This window comes from Leuresthes tenuis, unplaced genomic scaffold (genome assembly GCF_036924035.1).
Source record: "Leuresthes tenuis unplaced genomic scaffold, fLeuTen1.0.hap1 SCAF_22, whole genome shotgun sequence".
In the NCBI taxonomy this organism is placed as follows: Eukaryota; Metazoa; Chordata; class Actinopteri; order Atheriniformes; family Atherinopsidae; genus Leuresthes; species Leuresthes tenuis.
The window spans coordinates 1,892,630-1,918,671 of NW_027325376.1; the positions used below are offsets into that span (position 1 = coordinate 1,892,630).

Here is a 26,042-nt window from a genome sequence, read left to right on the forward strand (position 1 = left end):
AGAGAGGGATGAGTTAGGGCCTGAGGTCCCAAAATCGACCAATCCCGCCTCGCTCCTTTGTGAAAACCACCTCTCACCGTCCCAGAGAGCAGACATAGCCCAGTTGCAGCAGCATTACGCTGATGTGTTCTCCCCCCTGCCAGGACGCACACGCCTTATTCAACACCATGTTGAGACACACCCGGGCGTGACGGTGCGTTCAAGTCCCTATCGGTTACCTGAGCACAAGAGAAAAGTGGTTCAGGCAGAATTGGAAGCTATGCTGGAGATGGGTGTAATTGAGGAGTGTAACAGCGCCTGGGGTAGTCCCATCGTTCTTGTAGTCAAGAAGAATGGGACTATCCGGTTCTTTGTGGACTATCGCAAGATGAGTGATGTGTCACGATTTGATGCCTATCCTATGCCCCGGGTCGACGAGCTCCTGGATCGCCTGGGCACTGCTCGTTTTTTTACGACACTGGATTTGACCAAGGGCTACTGGCAGATTCCCTTGTCTCCAGAGTCTTAGGAAAAAACGGCCTTCTCCACTCCGTACGGGTTGTACCAATTTGTCACACTTCCGTTCGGGTTGTTCGGGGCCCCAGGCACATTTCAACGCCTTATGGATCGGGTGCTGCGGCCGCATGCTGCCGCTTACCTGGATGACATTAGCAGGGGTTGGGAACCTTTTTGACTAAGAGAGCCATGAAAGCAAAAAAATTGGAAATTTATTTCAATGAGAGCCATATAATATATTTTAGTAGCTCTTGGCACGCTTTCTTTCTGCTGCCTCCTGCCGGGTATTTTGATGCAAAGGTAGCATGGCGCGTGTCGAAGTGCCGCTTTACATTCGACCGTTTCATCGATGTAATTTTGTCTTTGCAAATTAGACACACCGCAGAATTTGCTCTCTCCACAAAGGCGAATTCTTCAGTCCATTCGGCCTGAAATGGACGATACTCGTCATCTTTTTTTCTTTTCGCCGTCTTCTTCGTCGAAGGGTTAGCTTTGAGCTAATGACCGAGCAGACTGATTCAAAAGGGGGCGTTTACCTGTTTTACGCTGCAACGGCCAACGTAGTCCAGTATCATCCAATTAAAATAATGGACAATTGCTCCTGCAGCCCTGAACAGGACGTGAAAAATCAATGGATGGATTAAAACAAGTGAGAATATTTTGTTTTATCTGCGAGCCAGATGCAATCATCAAAAGAGCCACACCTGGCTCGCGAGCCATAGGTTCCCGACCCCTGATCTATAGCAACAGCTGGGCGGAGCATGTGCAGCAGGTGGCGGCAGTGCTGGAGTTACTGAGGCAGGCGGGGCTCACGGCCAACCCAAAGAAGTGTGCAGTTGGACGGAGGGAGGTACGGTATCTGGGGTACCACTTGGGCGGCGGGCAGGTGCGTCCACAGGTAGACAAGACAGCAGCGATTGCAGCCTGCCCAAAACCTAAGACCAAGAAAGAGGTGAGGTGGTTGTTGAGGCTGGCCAGATATTACCGGCGATTTATTCCAAACTTCGCGGAGCTGACCAGCCCCTTGACCGACCTCACCCGAAAAGGTGCCTCTGATCCGGTCCGGTGGACGGAGCAGTGCCAGGCGTCACTTGAGAGGGTAAAGCAGACCCTCTGTGGGGAGCCTCTTCTCCACACACCTAACTTCTCTCTCCCATTTGTCCTGCAGACTGATGCATCGGGAAGGGGGTTGGGGGCTGTTCTGTCCCAGCAGGTGCGGGGCGTTGACCGCCCAGTGCTTTACATCAGCCGGAAACTATCCGAGAGGGAGACCAGGTACAGCACGGTGGAGAGGGAGTGCCTGGCCATCCGGTGGGCGGTCTGCGGTATTACTTGCTGGGGCGCCCATTCACCCTCTGCTCGGACCATGCTCCCCTCCAGTGGCTCCACCGAATGAAAGATGTCAATGCATGGATCACCCGCTGGTATCTGGCACTACAGCCTTTTAAATTCAAGGTGGTCCATAGGCCGGGGGCACAGATGGCGGTGGCCGACTTACTTTCCCGCTCGCATGGCGAGGTTGGGGGGGGGCGTGGTAGGTTGGGCCGGACGGCTCCCCGGCCAAAGTCGGGCGGTGGAGGTATGTGGAGGGGAGTGGTGCATCAGCTGCAGGAGAGCAGGACTAGGTGAGGGATTAGTACACCGGCAGTCACTTGTCTAATCACTCTCCTCTTTTAAAAACTCAGTAGCGTGCTGGACGGGGGCCTGGAGCTGGGACGAGATTGAAGTGGAGTCGGCAGCAGGAACCGGGAGGGAACGACTCCACCGATTCGTGTAAAGGGTTAAATAAACTATATGTTGAACCGTCCTCTGTCTCTGAGTCTCGCTGAGAGAACCCGCAGTGGCAACAGGCTGAAATACTCAGGACTTTGCTGCTGTTTTTCAGAGGGCAGCTGGAGACTCAGAATGTCCAGTCTGAGACGGGGAAAAGTCAAAGAAAAGTCCAGCAGAAGTTGGATTTTCTACTCTGCATCTCTGGGTTCTTTAACCCAGCTGTGAATTTGAGATGATTCCCAAACAGACAGCTGATGTAGCAAAGCAACATCTTTCTTCTGTTACTGTTGACATGTTCAAGCATTTGACAACGGGTCTTTGGTGCCGTTAAAGCGGCTGTTTTATTGGTAAAATTAACTAAATGAAGGTTCATTATTGACAGAAAAGCAGCAAACCCAAAGGAAGACATTATTTATTCCCACTTTCTTCTTTCCCTGTGCAGAGGTCCAACAATCTAACTCCCAGGTTTGAGTTTTCACCTCCCAGTTCCACTGAATGCAGCATGCGGAGTCAACAGGATGTAAAACCTCAGGTTCTGATCTGGTTCTGGTCCGATCCTGAATGTCACAGCAGGGCAAAAACAGCCCGTCTGAACCGACAACAGCGAAGAGACCACGATGGCGTGTGGACTGATGGCGTGCAGCCACACAGTTTACTGTTCTCTGGCTGACCACAGATCAGCGGTTAAAGCTGAGAGGAAACAAACCACCTCCGTCTCACTTCCTGTCAGCTGACCTGCTCTCACCTACAGGAGGAAACTGCTCGTTTCTGTAATGTCCAACATCATTAATAAAGGCTGATGTTTTTATTTAATCCTCCTTTCTGTTGGTTTTAAATGTTGAGAATATTTCAGATGAAAGGAGCTGCTACACGTTAGTCCTCAGTTTATAAACGTACAATCCTCAAACGCAGTCAGTGAAGGCATCACGCAGGTTCTGATGTTCTGCTTCAGGTTCTGGTGTCAGATGCTGATGTGCTTCCAGATGTTGTTGCTGTCTGTCTTCACTTCATTTCTCTGCTCTGACACCAAATAAAGAAAGTTTGCTCACAGCGATCAGCAGAGAGGAAACAACAGAGGAGGAGGAGCCTCAGGAGGAGGAGGAGGAGCCTCAGGAGGAGGAGCCTCGATGTGACGATGAACTGATCACAGAGTGGATCTCATACCACCAAGCAGCAGCATGGAGGAAACATCTCTGCTGTGGCTGCTCTGTAAGTACTCGACTCTTTTTACTTTGTTGTCTTCATGAATGTGAAACCTCAAACTGACCCGAGAGTCGTTTCTCTCCAGCTCTGAGCTCACTGCTGTGCTGCACAACAAACCGAGGTTAGTGAACTTCTTCTATCAGTCTGACTCTGATTCTGTCCCAGAAACCCTGTCTGACAGCAGCAACTCTCTGGGTGTCTTTACTGTGAGAGAAACAAACTGTTTCAGCTCTGACTTTGTTGTTCCAGCTCTCCTCTCTGTCACACTCTGAGCTCATTCAATGTCTAATTCATGGAAACCATCACTGTTGGGTCATTTCAGCCCTCACAGCTGGTCTGACTGTGAGTCCCAGCAGCTCTCAGCTGTTTAAAGGAGACTCTGTGACTCTGAGCTGTGAGGAGGACGACAGGAGCTCTGCTGGATGGACTCTGAGGAGGAACACAAGCAGAGGAACCAGGACTCAGTGTGGATCAGGATGGGGAGAAGCAGCTGGTTCCTCCTGTAACATCAGCTACACCTACACATCAGACAGTGGAGTTTACTGGTGTGAGTCCAGAGAGGGAGCAGCCAGTAACAGCATCAACCTCACTGTCACTGGTAAGATCAGACTGTGGAGTTAGTGCTGATGAAGCTGTGTGGAAATGGATGAAATGCTGTAGTTTGTCTCTGTGTTGAGGTGGATCAGTGATCCTGCAGAGTCCTGTCCTCCCTGTGATGGAGGGAGATGACGTCACTCTGAGCTGTCGAACAAAGACCCCTCCCCCCAACCTCCCAGCTGCTTTCTATAAAGATGGCTCCTTCATCAGGGCTGAGCCTACAGGTCACATGACCCTCCACCCTGTTACCAGGTCTGATGAAGGTTTCTACAGCTGTAACATCAGCAGTCATGGAGAGTCTCCACCCAGCTGGCTCTCTGTCACAGGTGAGGAGCTTCACTGTCATTTCAACACTTATTTCATCCACAGTCACCTGACCAGGTGGGATTCTCTCAGCAGATAAACCTAAAACCACATCTGAAGTTCCGCCCACATCTGAAGCTCCGCCCACATATGAAGCCCCGCCCCCTGCCTCAGCCTCCCTCCACCTTGTGTTCAGACTGCTCCTCCACCTGCTGGTGTTCTGTCCGTACTTCATCTCCACCCTCCTCATGGTGTCTTTATATCGACACAGAGCCACAGGTAACACTCTGAACCATTCACTGCCCTGTCAATCAATCAATCAATCAATCAATCAATCAGTCAATCAATCAATCAATCAGTCAGTCAATCAATCAATCAATCAGTCAGTCAATCAATCAATCAATGATCTTCAGGTCTCTCCTTGACTGAACTCTCCTTGTTTTGTGAACTTTTCTTCATTTTCTTTCTCACCTGCTCTGACTACAGGAAGTAAACTGCCCGTCTCCATGGTGATGATCCCACCCACCCAGGCTGAGCAGGGATTGGATGATGACTATGATGATGTCACCACAGAGCATCACTTCTGAGCTGAACGTCTCATCAGTCTCTGCCTGCTGTGACTTCTTTAACATCCAATAAGTTGTAACTTTGGGTTTTTAACGTTGTGTTTTCAGTGTTTCCTGGTTTCTGTTCTCAGGTTATTCTTTCCTTTGTTGTTTCTAACATTTTTAATGTACCTGATCTTTTCCTTTTCTTTGGAACTTGCCTTGTGTGTTTCCTTATCCGACCACCCCCTGTTATTTGAGTCTTGCATGAAAATAAAGGTTTGGATGTTGGACTTTAACCCGTCTTGTTTCTTCCTCCCTGAGTTACCATCACAGCATCAGCAGATAAAAAGGACCAACTCCCTGCAGCTTTCCAGAGAAGCTTATTACTAATTAAATCAGTTATTAATGCAGCCATCTGTGTGCCTCTGTACTGAATCCATGTGGGATCTCCCTGCAGGGACACCTGCTGGCTGACCTCATCACCCAGAGTTTCTCATGGTCTTGTCTAGAAGCTGAACTCTTTTGTTAAGTGTCAGTAATCCTGACTGATGCTGCTCTGCTTTTCCAAGGTCACGGTCTCAGACCCGTTACACCAAACTCTGGATATTGGGGAGGTCAGGAGGGCAGTTCTGGATCGTCTGGGGTACTCGGCGGAGGACCATCGCCGCCGGTTCAGAAGGACCAAACTGGGCCCCACGGACCGTCCGTTCACCTATGCGCAGCAGTTGAACGACGCAGCGACACGGTGGCTGCTGCCAGGGGAGCGAAGGATGCTGGGACAAATCGTCCTGGAGCGATTCGTGGAGGGGCTGCCGAGTGGTTCGGCGGAGTGGGTACGCTGCCACCGACCCACTGACCTGGAGACCGCAATCACCCTCGCGGAGGACCATCAGGCCGTTTTTTTTTTCCAGGGCTGGACACCGGAGGCTCGGTCAGCATCGCTGGGCCGGCCAACACCAGCGCCCCGGAGGAGGCTGTCAACAGCTGGCAACAGCGCGACCGTCTCCTCTCCCCCGCACTAACCTTTCCTGCCCTCTCTTTCCACCCCAGGTTCCAGCCCTGCTCCCGACCCACAGAGGGTCCCTCAGGTGAGGCAGGAGTGTTGGAGTTGCAGGCAGCCCGGTCATTTTCGCCGCGAGTGCCCGCTCATGGAGGTCGGACAGGTGATTCGGGTTGTTGGCCCTCCAGCGCCCTCCCCCGGTCCAGGAGGGACGTACAGCGTTCCGGTAAGGATTCAGGGGGGTACACATCAGGCAATGGTGGACTGGGGCTGCACACAGTCTATAGTTCAGCAGAATCTGATTCGACCTGGGGCTTTGATAGAGGCAGAATGGGTGCATATTAGGTGTGTGCATGGGGATATTCACAGATACCCCGTGGTCCCGGTTGAAATTCGCTGTAAGGGGAAAAGTATAGTGTGAAGGCTGCACTGGCGCACCCCCTGATTTGGGGAACCGATTGGCCCGGGTTTGATAGGATTTGATTTGGAGCCGACGGTACCTTCACAGGAGGCTCCGTCGGTTCCCGTGTTCGACTCCATGGAAGATTTTCCACTCGAGCAGTCTCGTGATGATACTCTATGCTATGCCTTGGATCAGGTGATAACAATTGATGGTCATATGGTGCGCCCTGACGCAGTGTTAACATATCCGCATTTTTCATTGGGACAGAGTGTACAGAGTGAGTCGTGACACTGAGACAGAGGAAATCATAACACAGCTGTTGGTGCCGACAAGCCGTCGGGAAATCGTTTTCCAGGCGGCTCATTATAACCCGATGGCGGGGCATATGGGGTATGAAAAAACGCTGAATCGTGTAATGGCCCGGTTCTATTGGCCAGGCATTCGGGCAGACGTGCGCCGCTGGTGCGCGTCCTGCTCTGAATGCCAGCTGGTTAACCAACCGGCCGTCCCGAAAGCGCCTTTGCGCCCATTACCGCTGATTGAGGTCCCATTTGAGCGTATTGGGATGGACCTCATCGGGCTCTTTCATCGGAGCGCATGTGGATATCGCTTTGTGTTAGTTCTGGTGGATTATGCAACACGATATCCAGAAGCAGTGCCGCTGAGCACCATCTCTGCAAAGAGTGTAGCGCAGGCACTGTTTCAAGTTATCTCCCGAGTCGGGATCCCGAAAGAGATCCTGACTGATCAAGGCACCCAATTTATGTCAAGAACACTGAGAGAACTGTACGGATTATTGGGCATCAAGTCGATTAGAACCAGTGTTTACCACCCTCAAACTGACGGCCTGGTGGAGCGCCTGAATAAGACGTTGAAGTCCTCTGCTGTTTGTAGTGCGCGAGGTACCCCAGGCCTCAATGGGATTTTCTCCCTTTGAACTGCTTTTTGGCAGAAAACCACGTGGGGTTTTGGATCTGGTTAAGGAAAGCTGGGAGGGAGGTCCAAGCCCCAGTAAAAATTAAGTTCAGTATGTCCTGGACCTGAGATCAAAGCTCCACACACTAGGGCAGTTGTCACGGGAGAATTTGCTCCGGGCCCAGGAACGTCAGCGGTGGCTGTACAACAGAGGATCTAGGTTAAGACAATTTTCACCGGGAGATAAAGTGCTTGTATTGCTCCCATCTTCTAGCTCAAAATTACTCGCCAAGTGGCAAGGTCCCTTTGTGGTCACACGACAGGTGGGTGATGTCGATTATGAGCTTGTACGATCTGACAGGGGAGGGTCAACACAGATTTATCACCTCAACCTCCTTAAAGCGTGGAGAGAGGCGGAGTCTATTTCCTTGGTGACGGCAATTGCAGAGAGGGATGAGTTAGGGCCTGAGGTCCCAAAATCGACCAATCCCGCCTCGCTCCTTTGTGAAAACCACCTCTCACCGTCCCAGAGAGCAGACATAGCCCAGTTGCAGCAGCATTACGCTGATGTGTTCCCCCCCCTGCCAGGACGCACACGCCTTATTCAACACCATGTTGAGACACACCCGGGCGTGACGGTGCGTTCAAGTCCCTATCGGTTACCTGAGCACAAGAGAAAAGTGGTTCAGGCAGAATTGGAAGCTATGCTGGAGATGGGTGTAATTGAGGAGTCTAACAGCGCCTGGGGTAGTCCCATCCATCTTGTAGTCAAGAAGGATGGGACTATCCGGTTCTGTGTGGACGATTTGTCACGATTTGATGCCTATCCTATGCCCCGGGTCGACGAGCTCCTGGATCGCCTGGGCACTGCTTGTTTTTTTTACGACACTGGATTTGACCAAGGGCTACTGGCAGATTCCCTTGTCTCCAGAGTCTAAGGAAAAAACGGCCTTCTCCACTCCGTACGGGTTGTACCAATTTGTCACACTTCTGTTCGGGTTGTTCGGGGCCCCAGCCACATTTCAACGCCTTATGGATCGGGTGCTGCGGCCGCATGCTGCCGCTTACCTGGATGACGTTATCATCTATAGCAGGGGTCGGGAACCTTTTTGACTAAGAGAGCCATGAAAGCAAAAAAATTGGAAATTTATTTCAATGAGAGCCATATAATATATTTTAGTAGCTCTTGGCACGCTTTCTTTCTGCTGCCTCCTGCCGGGTATTTTGATGCAAAGGTAGCATGGCGCGTGTCGAAGTGCCGCTTTACATTCGACCGTTTCATCGATGTAATTTTGTCTTTGCAAATTAGACACACCGCAGAATTTGCTCTCTCCACAAAGGCGAATTCTTCAGTCCATTCGGCCTGAAATGTACGATACTCGTCATCTTTTTTTCTTTTCGCCATCTTCTTCGTCGAAGGGTTAGCTTTGAGCTAATGACCGAGCAGACTAATTCAAAAGGGGGCGTTTACCTGTTTTACGCTGCAACGGCCAACGTAGTCCAGTATCATCCAATTAAAATAATGGACAATTGCTCCTGCAGCCCTGAACAGGACGTGAAAAATCAATGGATGGATTAAAACAAGTGAGAATATTTTGTTTTATCTGCGAGCCAGATGCAATCATCAAAAGAGCCACACCTGGCTCGCGAGCCATAGGTTCCCGACCCCTGATCTATAGCAACAGCTGGGCGGAGCATGTGCAGCAGGTGGCGGCAGTGCTGGAGTTACTGAGGCAGGCGGGGCTCACGGCCAACCCAAAGAAGTGTGCAGTTGGACGGAGGGAGGTACGGTATCTGGGGTACCACTTGGGCGGCGGGCAGGTGCGTCCACAGGTAGACAAGACAGCAGCGATTGCAGCCTGCCCAAAACCTAAGACCAAGAAAGAGGTGAGGCGGTTGTTGAGGCTGGACGGATATTACCGGCGATTTATTCCCAACTTCGCGGAGCTGACCAGCCCCTTGACCGACCTCACCCGAAAAGGTGCCTCTGATCCGGTCCGGTGGACGGAGCAGTGCCAAGCGTCACTTGAGAGGGTAAAGCAGACCCTCTGTGGGGAGCCTCTTCTCCACACACCTAACTTCTCTCTCCCATTTGTCCTGCAGACTGATGCATCGGGAAGGGGGTTGGGGGCTGTTCTGTCCCAGCAGGTGCGGGGCGTTGACCGCCCAGTGCTTTACATCAGCCGGAAACTATCCGAGAGGGAGACCAGGTACAGCACGGTGGAGAGGGAGTGCCTGGCCATCCGGTGGGCGGTTGGTGCTCTGCGGTATTACTTGCTGGGGCGCCCATTCACCCTCTGCTCGGACCATGCTCCCCTCCAGTGGCTCCACCGAATGAAAGATGTCAATGCATGGATCACCCGCTGGTATCTGGCACTACAGCCTTTTAAATTCAAGGTGGTCCATAGGCCGGGGGCACAGATGGCGGTGGCCGACTTCCTTTCCCGCTCGCATGGCGAGGTTGGGGGGGGGGCGTGGTAGGTTGGGCCGGACGGCTCCCCGGCCAAAGTCGGGCGGTGGAGGTATGTGGAGGGGAGTGGTGCATCAGCTGCAGGAGAGCAGGACTAGGTGAGTGATTAGTACACCGGCAGTCACTTGTCTAATCACTCTCCTCTTTTAAAAACTCAGTAGCGTGCTGGACGGGGGGGGGGGGCCTGGAGCTGGGACGAGATTGAAGTGGAGTCGGCAGCACGAACCGGGAGGGAACGACTCCACCGATTCGTGTAAAGGGTTAAATAAACTATATGTTGAACCGTCCTCTGTCTCTGAGTCTCGCTGAGAGAACCCGCAGTGGCAACAGGCTGAAATACTCAGGACTTTGCTGCTGTTTTCAGAGGGCAGCTGGAGACTCAGAATGTCCAGTCTGAGACGGGGAAAAGTCAAAGAAAAGTCCAGCAGAAGTTGGATTTTCTACTCTGCATCTCTGGGTTCTTTAACCCAGCCGTGAATTTGAGATGATTCCCAAACAGACAGCTGATGTAGCAAAGCAACATCTTTCTTCTGTTACTGTTGACATGTTCAAGCATTTGACAACGGGCCTTTGGTGCCGTTAAAGCTGCTGTTTTATTGGTAAAATTAACTAAATGAAGGTTTATTATTGACAGAAAAGCAGCAAACCCAAAGAAAGACATGATTTATTCCCACTTTGTTCTTTCCCTGTGCAGAGGGCCAACAATCGAACTCCCAGGTTTGAGTTTTCACCTCCCAGTTCCACTGAATGCAGCATGTGGAGTCAACAGGATGTAAAACCTCAGGTTCTGATCTGGTTCTGGTCCGATCCTGAATGTCACAGCAGGGCAAAAACAGCCCGTCTGAACCGACAACAGTGAAGAGACCACGATGGCGTGTGGACTGATGGCGTGCAGCCACACAGTTTACTGTTCTCTGGCTGACCACAGATCAGCGGTTAAAGCAGAGAGGAAACAAACCACCTCCGTCTCACTTCCTGTCAGCTGACCTGCTCTCACCTACAGGAGGAAACTGCTCGTTTCTGTAATGTCCAACATCATTAATAAAGGCTGATGTTTTTATTTAATCCTTCTTTCTGTGGGTTTTAAATGTTGAGAATATTTCAGATGAAAGGAGCTGCCACACGTTAGTCCTCAGTTTATAAACGTACAATCCTCAAACGCAGTCAGTGAAGGCATCACGCAGGTTCTGGTGTTCTGCTTCAGGTTCTGGTGTCAGATGCTGATGTGCTTCCAGATGTTGTTGCTGTCTGTCTTCACTTCATTTCTCTGCTCTGACACCAAATAAAGAAAGTTTGCTCACAGCGATCAGCAGAGAGGAAACAACAGAGGAGGAGGAGCCTCCGGAGGGGGAGGAGCCTCGATGTGACGATGAACTGATCACAGAGTGGATCTCATACCACCAAGCAGCAGCATGGAGGAAACATCTCTGCTGTGGCTGCTCTGTAAGTACTCGACTCTTTTTACTTTGTTGTCTTCATGAATGTGAAACCTCAAACTGACCCGAGAGTCGTTTCTCTCCAGCTCTGAGCTCACTGCTGTGCTGCACAACAAACCGAGGTTAGTGAACTTCTTCTATCAGTCTGACTCTGATTCTGTCCCAGAAACCCTGTCTGACAGCAGCAACTCTCTGGGTGTCTTTACTGTGAGAGAAACAAACTGTTTCAGCTCTGACTTTGTTGTTCCAGCTCTCCTCTCTGTCACACTCTGAGCTTATTCAATGTCTAATTCATGGAAACCATCACTGTTGGGTCATTTCAGCCCTCACAGCTGGTCTGACTGTGAGTCCCAGCAGCTCTCAGCTGTTTAAAGGAGACTCTGTGACTCTGAGCTGTGAGGAGGACGACAGGAGCTCTGCTGGATGGACTCTGAGGAGGAACACAAGCAGAGAAACCAGGAGTCAGTGTGGAGATGGATCAGGATGGGGGAGACCAGCTGGTTCCTCCTGTAAGATCAGCTACACATACACAGTGGACAGTGGAGTTTACTGGTGTGAGTCCAGAGAGGGAGCAGCCAGTAACAGCATCAGCCTCACTGTCACTGGTAAGATCAGACTGTGGAGTTAGTGCTGATGAAGCTGTGTGGAAATGGATGAAATGCTGTAGTTTGTCTCTGTGTTGAGGTGGATCAGTGATCCTGCAGAGTCCTGTCCTCCCTGTGATGGAGGGAGATGACGTCACTCTGAGCTGTCGAACAAAGACCCCTCCCCCCAACCTCCCAGCTGCTTTCTATAAAGATGGCTCCTTCATCAGGGCTGAGCCTACAGGTCACATGACCCTCCGCCCTGTTACCAGGTCTGATGAAGGTTTCTACAGCTGTAACATCAGCAGTCATGGAGAGTCTCCACCCAGCTGGCTCTATGTCACAGGTGAGGAGCTTCACTGTCATTTCAACACTTATTTCATCCACAGTCACCTGACCAGGTGGGATTCTGTCTGCAGATAAACCTAAAACCACAGCCCCACCCACATCTGCAGCTCCGCCCACATCTGTAGCTCCGCCCTCTGCCTCATCCTCCCTCCGCCTTGTGTTCAGACTGCTCCTCCACCTGCTGGTGTTCTGTCCGTACTTCATCTCCACCCTCCTCATGGTGTCTTTATATCGACACAGAGCCACAGGTAACACTCTGAACCATTCACTGACCTGTCAATCAATCAATCAATCAATCAATCAATCAATCAATGATTTTCAGGTCTCTCTAACTGAACTCTCCTTGTTTTGTGAACTTTTCTTCATTTTCTTTCTCACCTGCTCTGACTACAGGAAGTAAACTGCCCGTCTCCACGGCGATGACCCCACCCACCCAGGCTGAGCAGGGATTGGATGATGACTATGATGATGTCACCACAGAGCATCACTTCTGAGCTGAACTGAACTGAACATCAGTCTCTATCTGCTGTGTACCACCTGCCAACATCGTCCACTGAAGGAGAAAGTTCTGTCTCAGAGTGGGTCGGCTCCTTGGTACCATTCAGAACTACGAACCCTTAAACAAACTTTGACAAAACTCGAAAGGAAATGGCGTTCAATCAAAGCCAAACATTGGTTCTTTGCCTGGTAAGACTGCCTCATGACATATAAAAATATCTCACGCAGGACAAGAGCCACATGTCATTCAAAGCTAACGGAGGAAAATCTAAACAATCCCAGGTTTCTTTGTGCTTCTGTGGTCAGTTTGACTCACAGCCTTTATGCTGCTGATTATTGTATTTCCCCAGTACTCAGTCATCGCTTTATGGACTCTTTCACCCATTAAAATGAGCCTGTTAGGGAAAAAGTTCATCTTTCAGTTCCTACAGCTGTGGAAAATGTCCTTTTCTTGCTGTGACCCCAGAAAATAGAGAAAGACGTCATTTTTAACATTTGAAAACATCTTTTCCCCCCTTTGATCTTCTTCAGTTGATTTCAACAATCAAAGCTTCTAAATCATTAACTTTTCTGTTGGATCCTCTTCCAACTTGACAGCTTCAGGATGTTCTACCTATGATCAACTCTTCTGCACTTGATCAAATTGATTTCCCTCTTTTAATGAGCCGTGTACCAAAAGTCTCTGAGGTTGCTGTGATTCAGAAACTATTAAAAAAGCCCAACTCTTCATCCAAATGTTTGATGCAGTTACAGACCTTTTATCCAATATTGTTCTTTTCTTTCTAAAGTTCTTGAAAAGATCGTCCTTGAACAACTTATTAACCATTTGCAGAACAACAGGTTAATAGAAGAGTTTCAAAATGGCTTTAGAGCGCACCATAGCACTGAAACTGCATTAAATAAGGTCATAAACGACCTCCTTACTGCCTCTGATAATGGTTTAGTCCCTCTTCTGGTCCTGTTTGATGCCACTGAACTTATTGCTACCACTGACCATAACTTCTTATTAACAGGACTTTAATATTTAACTGGAATCAAGGGTACCACTTCAGACAGGTTGAAGTGTTCTCCTAATACATGCAACCTTTGGGCGATATCATCAGGAAACATGATATGATATCCATCGCTATGCTGATGATACCCAACTCTATGTATCAATGAAAGCTGATTAAACGAACCAGTTTATAAAATGAGACTTTTCTTAGAGGCATTAAGCCTGTTTAAGCTGTAACTTCTTCCTCTTTTTTCCCTAAAATGCTCAGAGAGTCACTTCCTAACCACAGAGTTAGTCTTGATGACATCACCTTAGCCCCTCGTTCTACTGTGAGGAATCTTGGGGTTATTTTTGACCAGGATTTGTCTTTTAACTCTCACATTAAACTGGTCTATAGAGCTACCTTTTTCCTCTTTCCAAACATCACAAAAATAAGGAGCATCATGTGCCAAAGTGATGCTGAAAAATTGGCCCCTACATTTGTTACATGTCGGCTGAACTGCTGCGATGCCGTTTTAGCTGACTGTCCAAGCAGTTCCCTGAAGATCTTTCAGTAGATCCAAAATGATGCAGCCAGAGTCCTGACCGATACCACCAAGAGAGACCACATCTCTCCAGTCTTGGCCTAGCTACAATGGCTCCCTGTAAAGTTTAGAAAAGAGGTTAAAATCCTTCTCAGGAGAAGGAAGTTGAAGTTTCTAACTGACCTCTTTTAAAGAGAATATTCTATAATTCATTTATATGCCTTTGAGCTCCTTGTTTTAATATATGTTTCTGTTTGTGTTTTGAACGCTTCAAACCTTTGTTTTTTAAATTCTTGCCTTTTTATTGCCATTTTAATTGCTGTCATGAGTGGTTTGAAGCCTTTCTGTTATCTTTTTGCCTTGGTTGTTAACGTCAGAGTTTGCTTTTCCTTCATAAAGCAGTTTGGATTCTACTCGTGTTTGAAAGATGTTAAATAAATCACACTCAGCTGAGATGAAGGCTTTGTTTATATATTTGCATATGTTGATTTATGGCCCTTCTTGGACTTTAACTCACCCGTATCTGGCAAAGCAAAGAAAATCAAGTCATTTCTGTAGGTATTTGTAGGGATTTTTGCATTTTTCATGTCTTTGGTGGAGCAGAGACTGCTACACTGTGAGGCCTTTCTTAGTCATCAGCAGAATTTAAATCACCGGCATTGTCCAATAAATGAGAATTAATCCTTGTTTTCACAAGAGATGATAAAACTCATTGGTGACTGGACTGTTGATCACTCAGTGTTGGCTCCAACATTAAGATCCAGGGTTTCAGCATTTCCTGCTAATTAAAGCAGGGTCTCTGATTAGAAACAAACCCTGACTACGTAAATCAGCCTCAATGCTTCCTCAAGCAGTGCTGAACATCTAAAACTATTCAAAAATGTCCTGGATTTCGAGGCATTATAACAGGTTTGAATGCAAATGTTTGAATTTCAAATTTCAGAGCTGTTAGGAAATTGTGGGAGGAGCCTGATGAGATCATTTAAACGAACCAATCAGAGCAAGCTGGGCCCTTTGTGGTGAGGAGCAGCCTCCTTACTTCCTTCTTCGACTGTAAATCTATAAATATGTTGTTACATGGGAACTTTAATGTGCAAGTTCAGACTTAATATGAATAAAATCAGTTATTTCCAGCTTAGTATTTGTGTGTTATGTGTATTTCTTTTCAAAAAGCGACTTTTTAAAGTTAACAGTTCATCAAAATACTCTAATTTTCTACATGAAAGTAGATAAAGAGCAAATCTTCGTGCCCAGAGGAGGAAATCCATCATGTACCTGTGTATATACCACTACACCTGCAACAAACGTGTTCATAAAGCTGTGCAATGACTTTTGGTGCAAATTAAACATGCAGTTGGTTATAAAAGTGAACATGCAACACGTAAACTGTGTCAGTGTTTATTACCATGTGACCATGTGACCTGTCTGTGGGTTATTGCTTCTCTTCTGGTGTCAGAGTGTTTCCTGGTTGGTGCGTCACAGAAAAACTCTCAGAGCCTCTGACATGTAGTGGCGCCCAAAGAGGAAGAGGAGGTTTTTACTGAGTGTCAAAGTGCTGCTGGTCTCATTTCATCCAGCTGCAGAATGGAGGGAACATCTGTCCAGGGGCTGCTGGGTGAGTCCCATCTGCTGGATGTGTGTTGGTGTGTAAATGCTGAGAGATGATCACTGCTGCTTCCCACAGCAGAGCAGTCATTAAAGCTCCAGCTGACCTGAGTGTCTTTTCTCTCCAGCTCTGAGCTCACTGCTGTGCTGCACAACAAACCGAGGTTAGTGAACTTCTTCTATCAGTCTGACTCTGATTCTGTCCCAGAAACCCTGTCTGACAGCAGCAACTCTCTGGGTGTCTTTACTGTGAGAGAAACAAACTGTTTCAGCTCTGACTTTGTTGTTCCAGCTCTCCTCTCTGTCACACTCTGAGCTTATTCAATGTCTAACTCATGGAAACCATCACTGTTGGGTCATTTCAGCCCTCACAGCTGGTCTGACTGTGAGTCCCAGCAGCTCTCAGTTCTTTATTAGACGCTCTGTGACTCTGAGCTGTGAGGAGGACGACAGGAGCTCTGCTGGATGGACTCTGAGGAGGAACACAAGCAGAGGAACCAGGACTCAGTGTGGATCAGGATGGGGAGAAGCAGCTGGTTCCTCCTGTAACATCAGCTACACATACACATCAGACAGTGGAGTTTACTGGTGTGAGTCCAGAGAGGGAGCAGCCAGTAACAGCATCAGCCTCACTGTCACTGGTAAGATCAGACTGTGGAGTTAGTGCTGATGAAGCTGTGTGGAAATGGATGAAATGCTGTAGTTTGTCTCTGTGTTGAGGTGGATCAGTGATCCTGCAGAGTCCTGTCCTCCCTGTGATGGAGGGAGATGACGTCACTCTGAGCTGTCGAACAGAGACCCCTCCCCCCAACCTCCCAGCTGCTTTCTATAAAGATGGCTCCTTCATCAGGGCTGAGCCTACAGGTCACATGACCCTCCGCCCTGTTACCAGGTCTGATGAAGGCCTCTACAGCTGCACCATCAGCAGTCATGGAGAGTCTCCACCCAGCTGGCTCTCTGTCACAGGTGAGGAGCTTCACTGTCATTTCAACACTTATTTCATCCACAGTCACCTGACCAGGTGGGATTCTCTCTGCAGATAAACCTGCAACCACACCCCCACCCACATATGTAGCTCCGCCCATATCTTTAGCTCCGCCCCCTGCCTCAGCCTCCCTCCACCTTGTGTTCAGACTGCTCCTCCACCTGCTGGTGTTCTGTCCGTACTTCATCTCCACCCTCCTCATGGTGTCTTTATATCGACACAGAGCCACAGGTAACACTCTGAACCATTCACTGACCTGTCAATCAATCAATCAATCAATCAATCAATCAATCAATCAATCAATGATTTTCAGGTTTCTCTAACTGAACTCTCCTTGTTTTGTTAAATTTTCTTCATTTCCTTTCTCACCTGCTGTGACTACAGGAAGTAAACTGCCCGTCTCCACGGCGATGACCCCACCCACCCAGGCTGAGCAGGGATTGGATGATGACTATGATGATGTCACCACAGAGCATCACTTCTGAGCTGAACATCTCATCAGTCTCTGCCTGCTGTGACTTCTTTAACATCCAATAAGTTGTAACTTTGGGTTTTTAACGTTGTGTTTTCAGTGTTTCCTGGTTTCTGTTCTCAGGTCATTCTTTCCTTTGTTGTTTCTAACTTGTTTAATGTACCTGATCTTTTCCTTTTCTTTGGAACTTGCCTTGTGTGTTTCCTTATCCGACCACCCCCTGTTATTTGAGTCTTACATGAAAATAAAGGTTTGGATGTTGGACTTTAACCCGTCTTGTTTCTTCCTCCCTGAGTTACCATCACAGCATCAGCAGATAAAAAGGACCAACTCCCTGCAGCTTTCCAGAGAAGCTTATTACTAATTAAATCAGTTATTAATGCAGCCATCTGTGTGCCTCTGTACTGAATCCATGTGGGATCTCCCTGCAGGGACACCTGCTGGCTGACCTCATCACCCAGAATTTCTCATGGTCTTGTCTAGAAGCTGAACTCTTTTGTTAAGTGTCAGTAATCCTGACTGATGCTGCTCTGCTTTTCCAAGGACACGGTCTCAGACCCGTTACACCAAACTCTGGATATTGGGGAGGTCAGGAGGGCAGTTCTGGATCGCCTGGGGTACTCGGCGGAGGACCATCGCCGCCGGTTCAGAAGGACCAAACTGGGCCCCACGGACCGTCCGTTCACCTATGCGCAGCAGTTGAACGACGCAGCGACACGGTGGCTGCTGCCAGGGGAGCGAAGGATGCTGGGACAAATCGTCCTGGAGCGATTCGTGGAGGGGCTGCCGAGTGGTTCGGTGGAGTGGGTACGCTGCCACCGACCCACTGACCTGGAGACCGCAATCACCCTCGCGGAGGACCATCAGGCCGTTTCTTTCCAGGGCCGGACACCGGAGGCTTGGCCAGCATCGCTGGGCCGGCCAACACCAGCGCCCCGGAGGAGGCTGTCAACAGCTGGCTCTCAGCTGGCAACAGCGCGACCGTCTCCTCTCCCCCGCACAAACCTTTCCTGCCCTCTCTTTCCACCCCAGGTTCCAGCCCTGCTCCCGACCCATAGAGGGTCCCTCAGGTGAGGCAGGAGTGTTGGAGGTGCATGCAGCCCGGTCATTTTCGCCGTGAGTGCCCGCTCATGGAGGTCGGACAGGTGATTCGGGTTGTTGGCCCTCCAGCGCCCTCCCCCGGTCCAGGAGGGATATACAGCGTTCCGGTAAGGATTCAGGGGGGTACACATCAGGCAATGGTGGACTCGGGCTGCACACAGTCTATAGTTCACCAGAATCTGATTCGACCTGGGGCTTTGATAGAGGCAGAATGGGTGGATATTAGGTGTGTGCATGGGGATATTCACAGATACCCCGTGGTCCCGGTTGAAATTCGCTGTAAGGGGAAAAGTATAGTGTGAAGGCTGCACTGGCGCACCCCCTGATTTGGGGAACCGATTGGCCCGGGTTTGATAGGATTTGATTTGGAGCCGACGGTACCTTCACAGGAGGCTCCGTCGGTTCCCGTGTTCGACTCCATGGAAGATTTTCCACTCGAGCAGTCTCGTGATGATACTCTATGCTATGCCTTGGATCAGATGATAAAAATTGATGGTCATATGGTGCGCCCTGACGCTGTGTTAACATATCCGCACTTTTCATTGTGCAGGGACAGAGTGTACAGAGAGAGTCGTGACACTCAGACAGAGGAGATCATAACACAGCTGTTGGTGCCGAAAAGCCGTCGGGAAATCGTTTTCCAGGCGGCTCATTATAACCCGATGGCGGGGCATATGGGGTATGAAAAAACGCTGAATCGTGTAATGGCCCGGTTCTGTTCGCCTTGCATTCGGGCAGACGTGCTCCACTGGTGCGCGTCCTGCTCTGAATGCCAGCTGGTTAACCAACCGGCCGTCCCGAAAGCGCCTTTGCGCCCATTACCGCTGATTGAGGTCCCATTTGAGCGTATTGGGATGGACCTCATCGGGCTCTTTCATCGGAGCGCACGTGGATATGGCTTTGTGTTAGTTCTGGTGGATTATGCAACACGATATCCAGAAGCAGTGCTGCTGCGCACCATCTCTGCAAAGAGTGTAGCGCAGGCACTGTTTCAAGTTATCTCCCGAGTCGGAATCCCGAAAGAGATCCTGACTGATCAAGGCACCCAATTTATGTCAAGAACACTGAGAGAACTGTACGGATTATTGGGCATCAAGTCGATTAGAACCAGTGTTTACCACCCTCAAACTGACGGCCTGGTGGAGCGCCTGAATAAGACGTTGAAGTCCATGATCCGTAAGTTTGTGCACGAGGATTGTAGTAAGTGGGATAGGTGGCTTGATCCTCTGCTGTTTGCAGTGCGCGAGGTACCCCAGGCCTCAATGGGATTTTCTCCCTTTGAACTGCTTTTTGGCAGAAAACCACGTGGGGTTTTGGATCTGGTTAAGGAAAGCTGGGAGGGAGGTCCAAGCCCCAGTAAAAATTAAGTTCAGTATGTCCTGGACCTGAGATCAAAGCTCCACACACTAGGACAGTTGTCACGGGAGAATTTGCTCCGGGCCCAGGAACGTCAGCGGCGGCTGCACAACAGAGGATCTAGGTTAAGACAATTTTCACCGGGAGATAAAGTGCTTGTATTGCTCCCATCTTCTAGCTCAAAATTACTCGCCAAGTGGCAAGGTCCCTTTGTGGTCACACAACAGGTGGGTGATGTCGATTATGAGCTTGTACGATCTGACAGGGGAGGGTCGACACAGATTTATCACCTCAACCTCCTTAAAGCGTGGAGAGAGGCGGAGTCTATTTCCTTGGTGACGGCAATTGCAGAGAGGGATGAGTTAGGGCCTGAGGTCCCAAAATCGACCAATCCCGCCTCGCTCCTTTGTGAAAACCACCTCTCACCGTCCCAGAGAGCAGACATAGCCCAGTTGCAGCAGCATTACGCTGATGTGTTCTCCCCCCTGCCAGGACGCACACGCCTTATTCAACACCATGTTGAGACACACCCGGGCGTGACGGTGCGTTCAAGTCCCTATCGGTTACCTGAGCACAAGAGAAAAGTGGTTCAGGCAGAATTGGAAGCTATGCTGGAGATGGGTGTAATTGAGGAGTCTAACAGCGCCTGGGGTAGTCCCATCCTTCTTGTAGTCAAGAAGGATGGGACTATCCGGTTCTGTGTGGACGATTTGTCACGATTTGATGCCTATCCTATGCCCCGGGTCGACGAGCTCCTGGATCGCCGGGGCACTGCTCGTTTTTTTACGACACTGGATTTGACCAAGGGCTACTGGCAGATTCCCTTGTCTCCAGAGTCTAAGGAAAAAACGGCCTTCTCCACTCCGTACGGGTTGTACCAATTTGTCACACTTCCGTTCGGGGCCCCAGCCACATTTCAACGCCTTATGGATCGGGTGCTGCGGCCGCATGCTGCCGCTTACCTGGATGACGTTAGCAGGGGTCGGGAACCTTTTTGACTAAGAGAGCCATGAAAGCAAAAAAATTGGAAATTTATTTCAATGAGAGCCATATAATATATTTTAGTAGCTCTTGGCACGCTTTCTTTCTGCTGTCTCCTGCCGGGTATTTTGATGCAAAGGTAGCATGGCGCGTGTCGAAGTGCCGCTTTACATTCGACCGTTTCATCGATGTAATTTTGTCATTGCAAATTAGACACACCGCAGAATTTGCTCTCTCCACAAAGGCGAATTCTTCAGTCCATTCAGCCTGAAATGTACGATACTCGTCATCTTTTTTTCTTTTCGCCATCTTCTTCGTCGAAGGGTTAGCTTTGAGCTAATGACCGAGCAGACTGATTCAAAAGGGGGCGTTTACCTGTTTTACGCTGCAACGGCCAACGTAGTCCAGTATCATCCAATTAAAATAATGGACAATTGCTCCTGCAGCCCTGAACAGGACGTGAAAAATCAATGGATGGATTAAAACAAGTGAGAATATTTTGTTTTATCTGCGAGCCAGATGCAATCATCAAAAGAGCCACACCTGGCTCGAGCCATAGGTTCCCGATCCCTGATCCATAGCAACAGTTGGGCGGAGCATGTGCAGCAGGTGGCGGCAGTGCTGGAGTTACTGAGGCAGGCGGGGCTCACGGCCAACCCAAAGAAGTGTGCAGTTGGACGGAGGGAGGTACGGTATCTGGGGTACCACTTGGGCGGCGGGCAGGTGCGTCCACAGGTAGACAAGACAGCAGCGATTGCAGCCTGCACAAAACCTAAGACCAAGAAAGAGGTGAGGTGGTTGTTGAGGCTGGACGGATATTACCGGCGATTTATTCCAAACTTCGCGGAGCTGACCAGCCCCTTGACCGACCTTACCGGAAAAGGTGCCTCTGATCCGGTCCGGTGGACGGAGCAGTGCCAGGCGTCACTTGAGAGGGTAAAGCAGACCCTCTGTGGGGAGCCTCTTCTCCACACACCTAACTTCTCTCTCCCATTTGTCCTGCAGACTGATGCATCGGGAAGGGGGTTGGGGGCTGTTCTGTCCCAGCAGGTGCGGGGCGTTGATCGCCCAGTGCTTTACATCAGCCGGAGACCAGGTACAGGACGGTGGAGAGGGAGTGCCTGGCCATCCGGTGGGCGGTCTGCGGTATTACTTGCTGGGGCGCCCATTCACCCTCTGCTCGGACCATGCTCCCCTCCAGTGGCTCCACCGAATGAAAGATGTCAATGCATGGATCACCCGCTGGTATCTGGCACTACAGCCTTTTAAATTCAAGGTGGTCCATAGGCCGGGGGCACAGATGGCGGTGGCCGACTTCCTTTCCCGCTCGCATGGCGAGGTTGGGGGGGGGCTTGGTAGGTTGGGCCGGACGGCTCCCCGGCCAAAGTCGGGCGGTGGAGGTATGTGGAGGGGAGTGGTGCATCAGCTGCAGGAGAGCAGGACTAGGTGAGTGATTAGTACACCGGCAGTCACTTGTCTAATCACTCTCCTCTTTTAAAAACTCAGTAGCGTGCTGGACGGGGGCCTGGAGCTGGGACGAGATTGAAGTGGAGTCGGCAGCACGAACCGGGAGGGAACGACTCCACCGATTCGTGTAAAGGGTTAAATAAACTATATGTTGAACCGTCCTCTGTCTCTGAGTCTCGCTGAGAGAACCCGCAGTGGCAACAGGCTGAAATACTCAGGACTTTGCTGCTGTTTTCAGAGGGCAGCTGGAGACTCAGAATGTCCAGTCTGAGACGGGGAAAAGTCAAAGAAAAGTCCAGCAGAAGTTGGATTTTCTACTCTGCATCTCTGGGTTCTTTAACCCAGCTGTGAATTTGAGATGATTCCCAAACAGACAGCTGATGTAGCAAAGCAACATCTTTCTTCTGTTACTGTTGACATGTTCAAGCATTTGACAACGGGCCTTTGGTGCCGTTAAAGCGGCTGTTTTATTGGTAAAATGAACTAAATGAAGGTTTATTATTGACAGAAAAGCAGCAAACCCAAAGGAAGACATGAATTATTCCCACTTTGTTCTTTCCCTGTGCAGAGGTCCAACAATCTAACTCCCAGGTTTTCACCTCCCAGTTCCACTGAATGCAGCATGTGGAGTCAACAGGATGTAAAACCTCAGGTTCTGATCTGGTTCTGGTCCGATCCTGAATGTCACAGCAGGGCAAAAACAGCCCGTCTGAACCGACAACAGCGAAGAGACCACGATGGCGTGTGGACTGATGGCGTGCAGCCACACAGTTTACTGTTCTCTGGCTGACCACAGATCAGCGGTTAAAGCAGAGAGGAAACAAACCACCTCCGTCTCACTTCCTGTCAGCTGACCTGCTCTCACCTACAGGAGGAAACTGCTCGTTTCTGTAATGTCCAACATCATTAATAAAGGCTGATGTTTTTATTTAATCCTCCTTTCTGTGGGTTTTAAATGTTGAGAATATTTCAGATGAAAGGAGCTGCCACACGTTAGTCCTCAGTTTATAAACGTACAATCCTCAAACGCAGTCAGTGAAGGCATCACGCAGGTTCTGATGTTCTGCTTCAGGTTCTGGTGTCAGATGCTGATGTGCTTCCAGATGTTGTTGCTGTCTGTCTTCACTTCATTTCTCTGCTCTGACACCAAATAAAGAAAGTTTGCTCACAGTGATCAGCAGAGAGTAAACAACAGAGGAGGAGGAGCCTCAGGAGGAGGAGCCTCGATGTGACGATGAACTGATCACAGAGTGGATCTCATACCACCAAGCAGCAGCATGGAGGAAACATCTCTGCTGTGGCTGCTCTGTAAGTACTCGACTCTTTTTACTTTGCCTTCATGAATGTGAAACCTCAAACTGACCCGAGAGTCGTTTCTCTCCAGCTCTGAGCTCACTGCTGTGCTGCACAACAAACCGAGGTTAGTGAACTCCTGCTGTCACACTTTCAACCTGAAGGACTCCACAGACACTGTGGCTGCAGGAGACTTGTTTTTGATAATAAACATCGTCCCCTCTTCATCACAGCTGGTCTGACTGTGAGTCCCAGCAGCTCTCAGCTGTTTGAAGGAGACTCTGTGACTCTGAGCTGTGAGGAGGCCGACAGGAGCTCTGCTGGATGGACTCTGAGGAGGAACACAAGCAGACGACAGTCTGAGTGTGGAGATGGATGGGGAAAAGCAGCTGGTTCCTCCTGTAACATCTGGTATGTCGTCAAAAGGGACAGTGGAGTTTACTGGTGTGAGTCCAGAGAGGGAGCAGCCAGTAACAGCATCAGCCTCACTGTCACTGGTAAGATCAGACTGTGGAGTTAGTGCTGATGAAGCTGTGTGGAAATGGATGAAATGCTGTAGTTTGTCTCTGTGTTGAGGTGGATCAGTGATCCTGCAGAGTCCTGTCCTCCCTGTGATGGAGGGAGATGACGTCACTCTGAGCTGTCGAACAGAGACCCCTCCCCCCAACCTCCCAGCTGCTTTCTATAAAGATGGCTCCTTCATCAGGGCTGAGCCTACAGGTCACATGACCCTCCACCCTGTTACCAGGTCTGATGAAGGCCTCTACAGCTGCACCATCAGCAGTCATGGAGAGTCTCCACCCAGCTGGCTCTCTGTCACAGGTGAGGAGCTTCACTGTCATTTCAACACTTATTTCATCCACAGTCACCTGACCAGGTGGGATTCTGTCTGCAGATAAACCTAAAAACACACCCCCACCCACATCTGCAGCTCCGCCCACATCTGTAGCTCCGCCCCCTGCCTCAGCCTCCCTCCACCTTGTGTTCAGACTGCTCCTCCACCTGCTGGTGTTCTGTCCGTACTTCATCTCCACCCTCCTCATGGTGTCTTTATATCGACACAGAGCCACAGGTAACACTCTGAACCATTCACTGATCAATCAATCAATCAATCAATCAATGATTTTCAGGTTTCTCTAACTGAACTCTCCTTGTTTTGTGAACTTTTCTTCATTTTCTTTCTCACCTGCTCTGACTACAGGAAGTAAACTGCCCGTCTCCATGGTGATGACCCCACCGACCCAGGCTGAGCAGGGATTGGATGATGACTATGATGATGTCACCACAGAGCATCACTTCTGAGCTGAACTGAACTGAACATCAGTCTCTACCTGCTGTGTACCACCTGCCAACATCGTCCACTGAAGGAGAAAGTTCTGTCTCAGAGTGGGTCGGCTCCTTGGTACCATTCAGAACTACGAACCCTTAAACAAACTTTGACAAAACTCGAAAGGAAATGGCGTTCAATCAAAGCCAAACATTGGTTCCTTGCCTGGTAAGACTGCCTCATGACATATAAAAATATCTCACGCAGGACAAGAGCCACATGTCATTCAAAGCTAACTGAGGAAAATCTAAACAATCCCAGGTTTCTTTGTGCTTCTGTGGTCAGTTTGACTCACAGCCTTTGTGCTGCTGATTATTGTATTCCCCCAGTACTCAGTCATCGCTTTATGGACTCTTTCACCCATTAAAATGAGCCTGTTAGGGAAAAAGTTCATCTTTCAGTTCCTACAGCTGTGGAAAATGTCCTTTTCTTGCTGTGACCCCAGAAAATAGAGAAAGACGTCATTTTTAACATTTGAAAACATCTTTTCCCCCCTTTGATCTTCTTCAGTTGATTTCAACAATCAAAGCTTCTAAATCATTAACTTTTCTGTTGGATCCTCTTCCAACTCGACAGCTTCAGGATGTTCTACCTATGATCAACTCTTCTGCACTTGATCAAATTGATTTCCCTCTTTTAATGAGCCGTGTACCAAAAGTCTCTGAGGTTGCTGTGATTCAGAAACTATTAAAAAAGCCCAACTCTTCATCCAAATGTTTGATGCAGTTACAGACCTTTTATCCAATATTGTTCTTTTCTTTCTAAAGTTCTTGAAAAGATCGTCCTTGAACAACTTATTAACCATTTGCAGAACAACAGGTTAATAGAAGAGTTTAAATCTGGCTTTAGAGCGCACCATAGCACTGAAACTGCATTAAATAAGGTCATAAACGACCTCCTTACTGCCTCTGATAATGGTTTAGTCCCTCTTCTGGTCCTGTTTGATGCCACTGAACTTATTGCTACCACTGACCATAACTTCTTATTAACAGGACTTTAATATTTAACTGGAATCAAGGGTACCACTTCAGACAGGTTGAAGTGTTCTCCTTATACATGCAACCTTTGGGCGATATCATCAGGAAACATGATATGATATCCATCGCTATGCTGATGATACCCAACTCTATGTATCAATGAAAGCTGATTAAACGAACCAGTTTGTAAAATTAGACTTTTCTTAGAGGCATTAAGCATGTTTAAGCTGTAACTTCTTCCTCTTTTTTCCCTAAAATGCTCAGAGAGTCACTTCCTAACCACAGAGTTAGTCTTGATGACATCATCTTAGCCCCTCGTTCTACTGTGAGGAATCTTGGGGTCATTTTTGACCAGGATCTGTCTTTTAACTCTCACATTAAACTGGT

At 49.2% G+C, this 26,042-nt stretch overlaps 4 protein-coding genes across 4 annotated transcripts; all 4 read left to right on the forward strand.

Moving 5' to 3' along the window:
• Positions 1–1,974: 1,974 nt before the first annotated feature.
• LOC140282328 (uncharacterized) lies at positions 1,975–12,223 on the forward strand (the record flags this gene model as incomplete). The annotated part of the gene is made up of 8 exons (XM_072376908.1): positions 1,975–2,074; positions 2,181–2,268; positions 2,381–2,446; positions 3,252–3,477; positions 3,541–3,592; positions 3,794–4,069; positions 4,149–4,394; positions 12,147–12,223. Coding segments are annotated over exons 1-8 (1,131 nt in total), but the record flags the coding sequence as incomplete, so codon positions are not given.
• Positions 11,120–12,132, forward strand: LOC140282283 (low affinity immunoglobulin gamma Fc region receptor II-like; the record flags this gene model as incomplete). The annotated part of the gene is made up of 3 exons (XM_072376872.1): positions 11,120–11,150; positions 11,467–11,748; positions 11,828–12,132. Coding segments are annotated over exons 1-3 (618 nt in total), but the record flags the coding sequence as incomplete, so codon positions are not given.
• Positions 12,224–15,675: 3,452 nt separating the features above from the next.
• LOC140282329 (uncharacterized) lies at positions 15,676–17,304 on the forward strand. Its single transcript, XM_072376909.1, has 5 exons — positions 15,676–15,706; positions 15,801–15,860; positions 16,062–16,337; positions 16,417–16,912; positions 17,066–17,304. Exons 1-4 carry the CDS (start codon positions 15,676–15,678, stop codon positions 16,737–16,739), a joined length of 690 nt encoding a protein of 229 aa, XP_072233010.1. The 3' UTR covers positions 16,740–16,912; positions 17,066–17,304.
• Positions 17,305–23,562: 6,258 nt separating this feature from the next.
• LOC140282330 (high affinity immunoglobulin epsilon receptor subunit alpha-like) lies at positions 23,563–25,605 on the forward strand (the record flags this gene model as incomplete). Its single annotated transcript, XM_072376910.1, has 4 exons — positions 23,563–23,848; positions 23,928–24,173; positions 24,247–24,423; positions 24,553–25,605. Coding segments are annotated over 4 exons (810 nt in total), but the record flags the coding sequence as incomplete, so codon positions are not given.
• Positions 25,606–26,042: the final 437 nt, after the last annotated feature.